At 50.4% G+C, this 13,007-nt stretch overlaps 2 protein-coding genes across 8 annotated transcripts; one reads left to right on the plus strand and one right to left on the minus strand.

The window, feature by feature from the left end:
• Nucleotides 1-77: 77 nt before the first annotated feature.
• Nucleotides 78-5,899, minus strand: SNX17 (sorting nexin 17). 2 transcript variants are annotated; one of them, XM_040224379.1, is made up of 15 exons: nucleotides 5,685-5,899; nucleotides 5,149-5,223; nucleotides 4,032-4,149; nucleotides 3,344-3,408; nucleotides 2,949-3,059; nucleotides 2,741-2,831; nucleotides 2,498-2,585; nucleotides 2,185-2,254; nucleotides 1,804-1,896; nucleotides 1,505-1,708; nucleotides 1,258-1,383; nucleotides 1,016-1,093; nucleotides 815-889; nucleotides 683-724; nucleotides 78-589 (listed from the first exon to the last, which is right to left on the minus strand). In XM_040224379.1, the coding sequence occupies exons 1-15, from the start codon at nucleotides 5,745-5,747 to the stop codon at nucleotides 476-478; spliced, it is 1,413 nt and encodes a 470-aa protein (XP_040080313.1). In that variant the 5' UTR covers nucleotides 5,748-5,899; the 3' UTR covers nucleotides 78-475. The 2 variants fall into 2 exon arrangements, with proteins under 2 accessions (XP_040080313.1, XP_040080314.1); XM_040224380.1 differs by lacking the exon at nucleotides 5,149-5,223 and having other exon boundaries at nucleotides 5,685-5,875.
• A 166-nt stretch (nucleotides 5,900-6,065) lies between these two features.
• EIF2B4 (eukaryotic translation initiation factor 2B subunit delta) lies at nucleotides 6,066-11,123 on the plus strand. 6 transcript variants are annotated; one of them, XM_040224367.1, is made up of 13 exons: nucleotides 6,066-6,153; nucleotides 6,533-6,576; nucleotides 6,897-7,032; nucleotides 7,215-7,418; nucleotides 7,684-7,766; nucleotides 7,966-8,057; nucleotides 8,293-8,407; nucleotides 8,607-8,683; nucleotides 8,873-8,975; nucleotides 9,212-9,339; nucleotides 9,478-9,655; nucleotides 10,039-10,219; nucleotides 10,345-11,123. In XM_040224367.1, the coding sequence occupies exons 1-13, from the start codon at nucleotides 6,123-6,125 to the stop codon at nucleotides 10,542-10,544; spliced, it is 1,572 nt and encodes a 523-aa protein (XP_040080301.1). In that variant the 5' UTR covers nucleotides 6,066-6,122; the 3' UTR covers nucleotides 10,545-11,123. The 6 variants fall into 6 exon arrangements, with proteins under 6 accessions (XP_040080301.1, XP_040080300.1, XP_040080303.1 ...); XM_040224366.1 differs by having other exon boundaries at nucleotides 6,067-6,153; nucleotides 7,212-7,418; XM_040224368.1 differs by having other exon boundaries at nucleotides 6,110-6,153; nucleotides 7,212-7,418; nucleotides 8,319-8,407.
• Nucleotides 11,124-13,007: the final 1,884 nt, after the last annotated feature.

Below are 13,007 nucleotides of genomic sequence, written 5' to 3' on the forward strand. Positions count from 1 at the left end.
AGCACGGCTCAGGCTCACCCTTAGCACAGCAGTGCGTGCTGTGATGGGGGGAGCAGGGGCAGAGAGGGAACCAGAGGTAGGCAGCAATCAGGCTGAGTTTAATGATGGGGAGCTGGGCCAGACCATACACAGACCTCTGCCCATCCCCTTGGCTCATGGCCCTGAGAAGCCAGAAGCAGCCTGGAGGGAACTGTGGTTCCTCCCCAGGCAGGTAGCCATGGTCCCAGTGGACTTTGTGCAAAATACTAAATGCTAATTTGGCATTGAGGGCCAGCTCTGGGCGATCCTTTGTGTAGCCAGCCCCAGGATGGGGGGGAGGGGGAGGAGGTGGGTTAGGAGGCCCCTGGCTGAGAGGAGAAAAGGGGACAAGAGAAAGGAAAATGCCCCCAGTCTGGGGGGCTGGGCGGGATACAGGCACAGGGCAAGTTTCTGAACATTCTCCCAGGGCAGAGGGCAGACATCCGAGCGCTGGAGATCACAGGTCCTCGTCTCCAATGCCTTCGAAGGCAAAATTGCCGTGGACATCACTGGCGCTGGCATCTGTACCAGGAGTGCCAATCCCCCGCAGGCTCACAGCACTTAGCTTGCTCTGGAATAAAGGCAGGGTTGGGGGTCAGAGGGCTTGCGCCTCCCCGAGATCCCCTACAAACACCAACCTCGCCAAGCCTTGTGGGAAACTCACTGAGAGTTTGACCATGGACTCCCGGCTGGCGTCCGGTGACTCCTGGAGAAGAGGAGGCAGCAGCATCAGAGACCTCATGGGGAGGTCAGGCAAGGCTGGGGGCTGGGGCACCGATCAGGGAGCAGTACTTACAAGCAACGGGGGTGACTTCATGGCTTGCTGGCTCTCTGAGCGTCTCAGGGTGCCCCCCACCCGCCGCCGCAGCATCTGGGGATGGAGACGTGAGGCGCTGGTAAGGGCAGGATCACTCCCATGGGAATCCTGAGCCTTCCCCTCCCTCTCAGAAGTGTCAGCCCTAGGACAAAAGGCAGGGAGAGGACAGCCACCGCGTACCTTCCTGATACTGCCACCAGATTTCTTCACCATCAGTTCATCTACCATGGACTGCAAGCAGATACTCATCATGATAGCCTGAGGGCAAGGGGAGAGCTCAGCCTGACTAGAGTGGTCACCCTGAGCCCAGCACCCCTAGGACAAGGGCTCCCACTCACATGGAGTCCTGGAAGCCCTAGACTTGGGTATCTAAGAGAGACGGTGCAATGGGCTCCAGAGGAGGCCTGAGGGTGGGCTCACACCTGGGGGCTGGTGATGGTGACCCACTGTAGCCGGTCCTTGCTCATGAGGTATTCAAAAGCCAGTTCCAGGCGCACCTCACCCCGGCCCCGGCCGGGGCTGCTTGTGCCTCCACTGGGCAGTGGCACCTGGAGAAGAAGGGGAATCAGGTTGAGTTCGTTCTTGCCTTGACCTACTCCAGCCCATTCCCAAAGCTCAAGGCTTGCCAGGCCTCCATCCCAAAGGCCTCCCCCTCCTACCCCAACTCACAGAGGAGGTGACCCGCCAGCACCGCATGCGGGTGACCCGGAAAGAGCCTTCACGGAGTTGCTGGCCAGGCAGGCGGAGCTGGAGGCTGAGCTCACTGTTGCCTGCGCTCACCACCACCGGACAGTCCTTCTCTGGGAAGTCAGCCACGCAGGCATCGAAGCGCAAGTAGCCGTAGTGACGCAGTGTCTGGGCCAGTCGCAGGAACTGAAACCCAGTCACCATGCGGGCGAGTCAGGAGGGGAAGCAGGACCGCCCAGAGGAAGCAACCCCTTGGAGGGAGACGGGGAGGCAAGGCTCACCTCCTTCTTGGAGACCTTCTCCTGCAGTGATTTGAGCTGCCGGTGCTGCTCCTTGGTGACCAGGATCCATCCATGCTCAATGTCTGCTACCGTCTACAGTGGAGACATGGTGTGAGGGGCTGCTCCCAGTCAGAGATCCAAAGAAAGTGTCCAGTTACCTCTGTCCAGCCTGACCCCTAGCCCCAGATCTGAGCCAGCTCTTTGCAGTGAGTCTTCTTGACCAATCAGCTTACAAAGCAGGGAAAGTACAGGCTGTGCCAGATGCCCTCAAAGTATGCTAGGAACTTCCCCGTGAATTGGCAGTAAAAACACGAAAGGAGTTTTCTCAGCAGAGTGGGACACCAGCTAAGGGGAAGGGTTCTGAGGCAGCTCCAAGCTCACCTGAGCATAAAGCAGGTTCAGGCCAACCCGGTTCTCCATGACATCGTCGTCATAGGCAGAGTCCCAATAACTGTGACACCAAGGGGTGCAAAGGGGTAATGGCGCTAAGCTGAGGGAAGGCAAGAGGTAGAAAGGAAAGGGGGGCAAAACGAGCAATCTGGAACTATGAGGTGAAGGGTGATAAAGTTGGAGGGAGTTTGGGAGGCCTAGTAGAAAAACCCAGCACTACCCCCTTGCCCAGGTCACTCTGTCTCAATACATGGCCCCATAATCCAACCCAGCACTCTCTCCCTCCTCCCAGCCCACCCCTGACCTCTTCCTTAGCACAATCTTATACTCTTGACTCCGAAGACTGGTAACAGATACATAAGGCAGCTCAAACTCTTGCAACTTCCGTACAACTATGGGTTTAAAAAAAAAAAAAGAAAATGTCAGACTCGGGAGGGAAAGCAAGAGGGGAAGCCCTGGGGAAATGCCTGCCACATTCTTGGGAGAGACAGGGAGGCAAATTTACTACTTGAAACAGAGGGAAGTTGTAAAGTCCAGAGAAACTCACATGAAAAGGCTCCATCCTCTTTTTCTCGAACTAGAAAGAGACTGAAGTAGCCAATCAAGTCATCTGGAAGATCCAGCTTTGCAGCCACAGCCTGGGGACAAGGAAGGAAGTACAGCTCCTCAAATGGGGTGGTTCCAATCATCTTAAGCCTGGGAAGGAGTGCAGGGGGCTCGGGGGAAGGAAGACCAGTGCAGAACAAGTGCCTCACCTCCAGGACATCCTCAGTCTGATCTGAAGTTAGCACGTTGACCAGAACTTTCTGCCCGTTGCTGAGCAGCACTTCCAAAGAGACCTCTTCTGTGGGGACCTGCTGTGTCTCCTGGTTGTGAACAAACATGGGAATGGAATGGGAGCACCTCCTTATTAACCACATGCCCGGCGTCCAGCTCTGACCCCTTCCCAACTATGTATTCCTAGGTCCCTCAAGTGCCTTTATTCTCAGCTGCTTAATTATAAGCTGTGTTTCTGCGATTTCACTGGTACAGCAGAAGCCCCCTTCCATGAAACGGTGCCAGAATAACTCCTCTGTACCGACCTGATTAAAATGATGTGGCCCTATAGGAAGGTGCTCCAACCTTAAATCTTGGTCCCCCAAAAGCTTACCTGCTGTGCCCGACGCAGGAAACTATTGAAGGTCTCACTGCTCCCAAGCAATGGGTCTTGCCGAACTGTGGGGACAAGAGAATGATGTTCTAGTAACTTACGGTCTCCTCTTGGCTCCTTCCAGTTCTCTTCTTGGTAGGCTCCCTTTCCTCAGCTGAGGGTAGCCTATCACATCTCCCAGCTGGCCTCACCCCACTCACTGTTTGCATAATTTCTTTTTTAACTTAATTTTTATTTTTTGGCTGACCATGCAGTATGTGGGATCTTGGGTTCCTGACCAGGGATCAAACTGGCAACCCCAGCCTTGGGAGTGCAGTCTTAACCATTGGATTGCCAGGGAAGTCCCCTGCATAAACTCCTCACCTGCCCTACCTTTAGCTACCATCTAGTTAAGTACTGTCTATAGAACTTAATGTTCATCTAAAGCACATCAAACACAAATGAAGTATGAAGTTCTCACCACTAACTGAAAATGCTTTAAGACTGTTTAGTATTAGTACTTCTTACAGATGTCAGGGCCAAAACTGCTTTTCTGGTACCCAGAGGCTAAAGCATATTTACATGTTATTTACTTTTGCTTATTAAATCAAACAAGAGGCTTCCCAGCAGGGCCTTCTACAGAATCAGCTGTTTTGACTCTCCCCATAATCCTCAACAGAGTCAGACTCTGTTCCCTCGAGCCACTCACCAGCTTGCATGTACTTCTCTAACTGCTCTCTCCTCTGTTCCACCTCAGCAGGTGTCAGAGAGAAAAGCTTCTTTGGGGGAAACGCAGGAAGCACATTCGCCCCATATTCCTTCCGAAGCTATTTGGAGAAAGAGATATAACTCTTTACATAAACATCACAAGTGACAAGAGGCAATCCACATTCATAATGTTCTCTTGGGCTCCCCTTCCTTTTCCTCAATCACTGCTCCCCTACCGACACTGTTCACCCAGGAAATGATTCCTTTGGCAGGGGCAGCCATTCCTCTATCCTAGATACATGTCCTTTCCGATCTTACAGTGTGCGAGTCAGCCCCTTCACAGGGTGGGAAGGGTTTATATAGGGCCAGGGCCTAGTGAGCCCCTTGATTATCTAGCAAGGCTGTATTCATTGAACCCCTACAGGAAGCAAAGGGTTTTGTAAGGAGAGTTTATGTGCAGTCAAGTAATAGCTAAGTATATTCACAAAGCAATCTTAGGATTTAAAGGGACACTGCAGATCAATGAATCCATTTTTCAGTTGGAGTAGCTGAGGCCCAAAGAAATCAGGCAGCTTGCTCAGGGTTGCACTAGTTATCAGTAGAATCAAGACTACTGAATTAAATACAGAGCTCAAAATCTGGTGAGGAGAACAGAAACATTACATCACAGACACAGGATAACTGGAACGGCTACACCCACTCAGATGCATCAAGGAACACAGACCCAAACTGATGAATGGTTTGTATGAACCGGGAAAAGAATTTCAAGTTGCAGCTCAGCTGACAGAAGGAAAGTGCTTTGGCAGCCGAGGGGGAAGGGTGGGCGATCTCTCCATGCACAGGCACAGGCAGTGTACAGGCTGTGTAAGACGGGGGCAGAGAAGCAGGAAGGAGAATGTGAGTATAGACAGGGGTGGTTAGAGTGGCAGACATTAAGCTTCCTAGGGAGTTCCCCGGAAATGTCACACGACCAGATAAAGCACTAAATCCTCCCCTGCGGCTGTGATTAAAAGGGAACTACAGCCTACGGATAAGCGACGAGGCGGGAAATGGAGACGCTGGTGCCCAGGTGGAGAACAGGGCTTGACGCTGCCTCAAGGCAGGGGTGCCAGTCCCACCTGCTCGTGTAGCCCCAGGAGCTGGCTGTAGCGCACCCGGCAGTGCAGGACTCCATTCACGTGAATGTTATAGGCCTGAGGACACAAAAGCAGGCAAGCATTTTAGGGTCGCGGTCTGGGCGGTCCCTTTGCGAACCCTGGCCGGAAGTGGCCTGGCGCAGCTGCGCTGAGGAACGCGCCGAGATCTTCCGAGGATTGCCAGTCTATCTCCCCCAGAGCCAGGTCCCAAAGCAGAAGGACCAGTCGGGCACACTCGAGCGCTCGGGCTGCAGTCTTCTTCCCCAAGAGGCCAGTGACGCCCACCAGAGTAGCCGCGGCCCAGCCGAGGGAGGCGATGCGGCCGAACAAAGGACCTACAGGAGCTGGGGCGACCTCTGGACGAATCTCAGACGTAATATAAGCTCCCAGCGAGGCCGTCGGGAGTCGGCGGCCTGTGACCAGGCCTGAAAGCTGGCAGCCAGACCTCGGAGGCCGCTCGGAGAGGCTCTGGCCCGTTATCCCCGCCCCTGCCCGATCGGGCTCCGGCCGCTCCTCACCACGTAGGCGGAGCCGCCGCTGTCCCCGCTGCGGGACTCGGTTTCAGGAATGGAAAAGTGCATATTCCCTGCAGCAGGGCCCGGCCGGGCTCCGGACTATGAGGGCCGCAGCGGCTTTGCACGCTCGCCTCCGCTTCTCAGCGCGTCCCCGCAGTCTCGCTCGCCATTTTGGGGGGTGGGGGGCGGCGCGAGATCGGCGATGGGAAGGGCTGGGAACGTCCGCTCTGGGACGCAGCGCCGCCTGGCATTCTGGGAACTGTAGTCTAAGGGATTAGGAGCCTAAAATTGAGATGGCCCTTATCGCGACCCGTAGCCCGGGGCGGGGCCCCAGTGCACGTAGGGGTTTGTAGTCGGCCTGGGGCTGCGCGCCACAGCTGTCTACCCAGGGGGCGCTCTAGTCGCGGTGACCCCGGCGGGCGGAGCCTAGAACGGAGGGTGATGGCTACCGTGGCTGTGGCTGTTCGCGAGGGTGAGTGAAAGGCCGGGCGCGCAAATAAGTACGTGAGCCAACGGTCCAGACGGCTATTGCTGGGCCCTGGGTCCCTCTGGGCCCCGTCATTTGGTTCCCGCGCCACGACGGACTCTGGCCGGCAGCGCCTCGGACGCACTGCGCCGCGCACCGTCTTGTTTCTCCGGGAAGAGTGCGTGCTCGCTTCTTTCCCCCGCCCGGCTTCCCTTTGATCTGGCCGCGCACTGCGTCCCCACGCGGATCCCAGGCTCACCTCCCGCCTGGTGGCTGAGCCGAGCTCTGGTCATGCCGAGCCAGCAACCAGCTGTTCCGAGTAGGAGTCCCCCCAAACCCTCCCGGAGCCTCTCTAGTTCACTTTGTGCCCTGTTTTCTGATGCAGACTCGGGATCTGGGATGAAGGCGGAGCTTGCTCCTCGGCCTGGGGTAAGTGAGGGTGCCCGCTCAAGCTACCCTGTCAGGCGGTACGCCGGAGCCTGTATCAACTTCATTCCGCCCCAGCCTCCATCCTTGTTCCACTTTATTTTCGGTAAAGGCAACAGATTTTTACAGAGTTTTGTCAGCCTTAATGGTAGTGTGACTCTTGAAGGAGAAACTTCGATCCCTGTGGGCTCTTAGCTTGTAACAAGGAGCTGGTGAAACTCAGGAAGGATTAGGGACCGTGTGGGAGTCTAGTAAGTATCCAGTAGTGTTTATTCATTTTTGGAATTATTGGGGAAGAGCAGTATTGTGTGTCTGTGTCTTAGGCAGGGGGGAGGGAGATGACCCAAGAAGAAAAGCTGCAGCTTCGGAAGGAAAAGAAACAGCAGAAGAAGAAACGGAAGGAGGAAAAGGGGGCAGAAGCAGAAACTGGCTCCGCTGTATCTGCAGCCCAGTGTCAAGGTGCGGGGGCTTTTCAAAGGGCTGGGGTGTGAAGCTGGTAAAGGGATGTGGTGGGAGAAAAGAGGGGGAGACAGGACGAAGTTGATTTGAACAAGTGAAAAGGAAAAGAGCCTTTGGTTGGGGCATAGCTAGTACTTACATGCCCAAGAGGCTTGGGCACCTCCTTCTTCTACCTTTAGTAGGCCCAGCCAAACACCTGGCAGGACCGGACAGTCAGTTGGGCACTGCCAAGGAGAAAGTTCCAGCAGGTAGGAGTAAAGCTGAACTTCGAGCTGAACGGCGGGCCAAGCAAGAAGCGGAGCGGGCCCTGAAGCAGGCGAGAAAAGGGGACCAAGGAGGGCCACCTCCTCAAGCCTGCCCCAGCACAGCCGGAGAAACCCCCTCAGGTATTGTCCCTTCATTTCAAGATCTCCGTTGATTCAAAGGCCTATATTAGCTGAGGCTTTCCCACCAGAGAACAGCTGCCAGTTTTTACCTTGGTTCCCAGGGTTCACAGTTCTCCCGTCAGCCTCTTCCTACCCCTGTGTCTTCATCTACGTTTTTTCTCCAGTTTTCTACCCCACCTCAAATTTCTCTTGATGTCCCTTATGCCCTGAAAGCAGATTTCTCTTTATCACCTAGTGTCTTGAAGACATGATTGTTATCTTCTAGGAGTGAAGCGTCTGCCTGAGCATAGTCAGGTTGATGACCCCTCACTTCTGAGAAGGCTTGTGAAAAAACCAGAGCGACAGCAGGTAAGAAGTGGGTTTTGGAGTATGGCCAGAAAGAGCCTAGGGAGATGGAATAGAGAGAGGAGGGTTGCTTGGGGCAAAGTGAGACCTTGGAAAAGGATGAGTATTTGGGTCAAAGCAGGCTCACTGTCTTCTTCCTTTCCAGCATCATCCCACAGTTTTAAACTCTGGGCGCTTTGTCCTGTCCTCTTGTTTTGTCAAGGTTCCTACACGAAAGGATTATGGATCCAAAGTCAGTCTCTTCTCCCACCTACCCCAGTACAGCAGACAAAACTCTTTGACCCAGTTTATGAGGTAGGATTTTATGAAACTGTCATAACTTTTAAGTCTGAGGAGTTTTAGTGATTCTGTTTTCAAAATGACTGGAACCTGGAGGTTGGATCTGTGGAAAGAAGTATAAACACAAGGCAGAACTGTTGAGGAAATGGGGGTGTCTGTGCTAGTGAAGGAGGTTCATTTTCATCAGAGGCAGGTGGGCTGTAGGTGCTCAAGTTCCCTTGCAAAGTGTGTGACACCGCCATCCCATCAGCATCCCATCCTCTGTGATCCACCCAGCCATGGTGCGGCTCGGCCTGCAGTACTCCCAGGGCCTGGTCAGTGGCTCCAATGCCCGGTGCATCGCCCTGCTTCGTGCCTTGCAGCAGGTATGTCCCATCTTATTCCCTCTTATGACCTAGCCTCACCTTCCCCAGCACTACTCCAGCTTCTCTCAGCCAGAGTCATCTCCAGGGAAAGATGAAATGACACCATCCTAGAAAACTCTCCTCAGAGAAGCTTACCCTATCCCCCTTTCAAAGACTTTTTTCAGGGGACATTTTGCCAATCAACTTGTGTACCCTATAGGTGATTCAGGACTACACAACACCTCCCAACGAAGAATTGTCTAGGGACCTAGTGAATAAACTAAAGCCCTACTTCAGGTAAGGATGACCACTGCACGTCTGCTCCCACTCTACCTTGTTCCGTCCTTTTCTTGAAGCCTTTTTCTTGCTCTTCTATCTCTGTTTTTAATTTTTCTGTCTTCTCTTTCAAAAGATGTTTTTAAATATAAAAGCTTTGTGAGCTGTGAAGCATTGCACGGATGCAAGGTGTTGTGGTTGTTGTTGTAGCTTCCTGACTCAGTGCCGTCCCCTGTCAGCGAGCATGTACAATGCCATCAAGTTCCTTAACAAGGAGATCACGGGTGTGAGCAGCTCCAAGCGGGAAGAGGAGGTGATGAGTATGAGGCATGAGCAAGGCGTGCATGGGAGGATGGAGCTGGAAACATATTTGGGACTCCCAGGAAGGGCAACTATCTGGTCTGCCTGGGCAGGGGTTAAGGAGGTGGTTGGACTGTCTAACCTGGGCCCCTTTTAGTCTCATTGTTATACACATGTTCAAGTATCTGGCATGATAATCAAAGGAAAAAAATGTCCATTTCTTGTTTCTTAAGTGTCTTACTCCATTAGGCCAAGTCAGAACTACGAGCAGCTATTGACAGATATATAAAAGAGAAGATTGTGCTTGCAGCTCAGGCAATCTCACGCTTTGCTTATAAGAAGATCAGTAATGGAGATGTGATCCTGGTATATGGATGGTATGGGCCAGACCCTACGACTGAGAAAACTGGGAAGTGAAATGATGTGAAGAAGGGACTACCCTTTTGCCCTTTAGTAATGAGCTGACCATCAGTCAGTGACATTTATAACTGAATCCTCCTCTCCCTTCGCTCCAGCTCATCTCTGGTATCACAAATTCTTCAGGAGGCTTGGGCTAAGGGCCGGCAATTTCGTGTGGTAGTGGTGGACAGCCGGCCACGGCTGGAGGGAAAGCACACGCTACGTTCTCTGGTCCGTGCTGGGGTCCCTGCCTCCTACCTGCTGATTCCTGCAGCTTCCTATGTGCTCCCAGAGGTGAGGGCAGAGTAAAGGGACTCCAAAGTGGAGTAAAAGGGTACAGTAGTGTAGACATAATCTCACCTTCCCAACATTGCAGTTACCTAGAAATCCTAAAACTCTATAACCTTGTTGATGGCTAATAGGAAGAACATCTCCAGCACATTACACAGCATGTCTAGCTATGACAGGAACCTTGAGGGAACCAGACAAAAGTAACTTCAGAGTTTAGTCTTCCTGTGGGTGGTGCTGTGAATCAGTGGTCAGGTGTTTTCCAAGGGCCATTATTACGATTTGTTACTCATTGTCTTAATGTTGCTATCCTGGGAGGAGTTGGAAACCTTATTCTGTATTGGTCACACATGATTTTTTTTTTTCCTTCTCTCTACTCTTCAAAATAGGTTTCTAAGGTGCTATTGGGAGCTCATGCTCTCCTGGCGAATGGGTCTGTGATGTCCCGGGTAGGGACGGCACAGCTGGCCCTGGTGGCACGGGCCCATAATGTACCAGTGCTGGTCTGCTGTGAAACATACAAGTTCTGTGAGCGTGTGCAGACTGATGCCTTTGTTTCTAATGAGCTAGGTAAGGAGGCCCAGGCGGGCAGAAGAGGAAGTTCTGGGGACCTGAGAAGATTTGGGAGGGAGAAGGGAGGTTGAACTACAACTTAGTTTTTAAAAGTACGTAAGAGGGTGCACCTCCCATTGCAGATGACCCTGATGATCTGCTGTGTGAGCGAGGAGAACATGTGGCCCTGGCTAACTGGCAGAACCACTCGTCCCTACGGTTGTTGAATCTGGTCTATGATGTGACCCCCCCAGAACTGGTGGACCTGGTGATCACAGAGCTGGGGATGATCCCTTGCAGTTCTGTACCTGTTGTCCTACGAGTCAAGAGTAGTGACCAGTGAGTGGCGGAACACAGGGTCAATAAATGACATACTCCCTACACTTAGCAACTCTGCTGCCTGTTATCCTTTTTAGCATCACCACCACTTAGGAGTCCAGACTCCCCAGTCCCTCTTAGCACCTGCTGCGAACCTCTAGACAAACCTTTATGGAAATGTTCTCAGGTGATTAGGTCCATGCCAATGCTTTGGGGCCAAAGTGAAGGTCAGCATGGAGACCAAAAATTATCCCAAGTCATCAACCATTTATTGAGCATCTATGTGCCAGACACTGAGCTAGATATAAGGAGCAATACAATAAGGACAAGTAAGAGTCCTATCCTTAGTATTTAGTGTTGTTATTATATTAATGTTAAATGAATACAATGGTATTTTATTAAATAATCTTACACATTAATATATATTCTTAGTACTCAGTAGTTAACATGTGTTGGAAACTGTTGGCCCTTTCTTATCATTTGCAGAGATTCATACCATCCTATGAAGAGAGATTTTACAGATGAGAAAACTGAGGCACAGAGAGTTGAAGTTACTTGCCCAGTGTAATGCTAAGTAAACTGGCATGCGATCTCAGGCATTCTGGATCTAGAGTCTGAGCCTTTAATTTTTATGCTGTGTGCTGTTAGGGAGTACTCATTATGATGGAGGAAGACAGACGGTATCTACAGTATGAGATAAATTCTACTAGTAGTAATGAACAGAGTTCATTGGAAGCAACTCAGATCTAGTGAGGTTGGGCAAGACTTCACAGCTAACATCTGACCTCGGCCTTAAAGGAGAGGAAATTTCCCAATTGGAAAAAGGATGAGAAGGCAGATCAGCAGAGGAAATAACTTAGACTACAGAACAGGCCTTAAAATGATCAGCCAGTTCCAAAGTGTCAAGTCATGAGGTAAAGCTAGAATGGAGGCTTATGTGGAGAATTAGTGATAAAGCTGTTAACATAGGTTGGATTAGGTTCAGATTGTGAGAGTCTGACCATTATGGTTAGCCCAAAAAAATGAGTCATCCATTTTGTGTGTGTATATGTGTGTGTGTGATTGAAAAATTTCAAGCAGCATAGAAGTACAGTGAACTATACAAAGAATCCCCCTCACCAAATGCAGTAATTATCAAGATTTCCCATGAATGCTTTCTTTTTGTTTCCCTTTTTTTTTTCCTTGCTGAAGTTGCGTTAGACCAAATCCCAGTCATTATATCATTTTACTCCTCCAAACATCAGCATATCTCTAAAAAATATGGAAACTTACCATGTTATTATACTTATTAAATTCTTGCTTATCTTTATCTAATCCATAATCAAATTTCCTTCATTGTCTCAAAAGTGGCTTTTTACAGTTGAATCAGGATCCATACATTATCTGTGGTTATTATGTCTTTTTTGTGGCCTGAATTATTTCATTAGAGGATGTAACATGGTAAATTTTTTCCCTAATTACATCATTCCATGCTTAGTACCTGATAATCTTCTATAAAGAACTCTCTCTCATCAGTTCATTTCAGTTGCTAAGTCGTGTCCGACTCTGCGACCCCATGGATTGCAGCATGCCAGGCTTCCCTGTCCATCACCAACTCCCGGAACTTGATCAAACTCATGTTCATCGAGTTGGTGATGCCATCCAACCATCTCATCCTCTGTCTGTCATCCCCTTTTCCTCATGCCTTCAATCTTTCCCAGCATCACGGTCTTTTCCAATGAGTCAGTTCTTTGCATCAAGTGGCCACAGTATTAGTTACTATTCTGAATTACTAATTCATACTGGAAAGGCAAGATCAATGCTTAATTTTTTAAATTGTCAATTTTCAGGAATTGATCACTAGTTACTTCCAATGCCATGCAGTGAGAAGTTGTTGAATTTTTGCGTTTTCTCTATAAAAATCATGAATTCATTTTTTTTTTTAATATTAGGCATACCACTCAGTCATCAAAATTAAGCAGCGGTTCAACAGGATCAGCTCTGTGCTTTAGAAAGCTAACTGGTAGAGATTAGAGATGGAGAATCAGATCAGTAAAAAAAGATTGCCCATCAATCAAAATCACAAGTGCTCCTACATTTTGGTCCAGCAATTCTGCTTCTAGGAATTTATACATATGAAGTAACTTAGATACAAGGTTATTTACAGCAGCATCTTATTTTTCCCCCTTTTGACCCCTGTGAGGCATGCCCCCTACAGTGGAAGCAGGGAGTCTTAACCACTGGACCAACAGGGAAGTCCATATGTAACAGAGCAGGACACCATGGGACCTTCCCAGACAGCCTTTCCCCTGCATCCTCTGCTTTAGCTCCTCTCTCAGGTAACTCAATAGTAGTATTTGATGCGCATTTCCCAAGTTGTTTTGCAGATGTAAAAAATCTTCCCTCTCCAACAGATGTAAGATGTTAACTACCATGAGCACACAGTTGAAACCTTTTGGGGCATTCAGTGCTTTTAGGCATGAGCCACTCAGCTCCTTGTATGGCCCTG

The sequence above is a fragment of the Oryx dammah genome, unplaced genomic scaffold, assembly GCF_014754425.2.
Source record: "Oryx dammah isolate SB20612 unplaced genomic scaffold, SCBI_Odam_1.1 HiC_scaffold_25, whole genome shotgun sequence".
Taxonomy (NCBI): domain Eukaryota; kingdom Metazoa; phylum Chordata; class Mammalia; order Artiodactyla; family Bovidae; genus Oryx; species Oryx dammah.

What these genes read in the sequence shown, in the direction of transcription:
- SNX17 (XM_040224379.1), bottom strand. Translation starts at nt 5,747, where the DNA reads ATGCACTTTTCCATTCCTGAAACCGAGTCCCGCAGCGGGGACAGCGGC. An exon ending in GCTGGCGGGTCACCTCCTCT is followed by an intron (nt 1,384 to 1,504) that starts GTGAGTTGGGGT and finishes CTTCTTCTCCAG; the next exon opens with GTGCCACTGCCCAGTGGAGG. An exon ending in CTGGTGGCAGTATCAGGAAG is followed by an intron (nt 890 to 1,015) that starts GTACGCGGTGGC and finishes CTCCATCCCCAG; the next exon opens with ATGCTGCGGCGGCGGGTGGG.
- EIF2B4 (XM_040224364.1), top strand. Translation starts at nt 6,439, where the DNA reads ATGCCGAGCCAGCAACCAGCTGTTCCGAGTAGGAGTCCCCCCAAACCC. An exon ending in AGCTTGCTCCTCGGCCTGGG is followed by an intron (nt 6,577 to 6,896) that starts GTAAGTGAGGGT and finishes TCTGTGTCTTAG; the next exon opens with GCAGGGGGGAGGGAGATGAC. An exon ending in GTGATCCTGGTATATGGATG is followed by an intron (nt 9,340 to 9,477) that starts GTATGGGCCAGA and finishes CCTTCGCTCCAG; the next exon opens with CTCATCTCTGGTATCACAAA.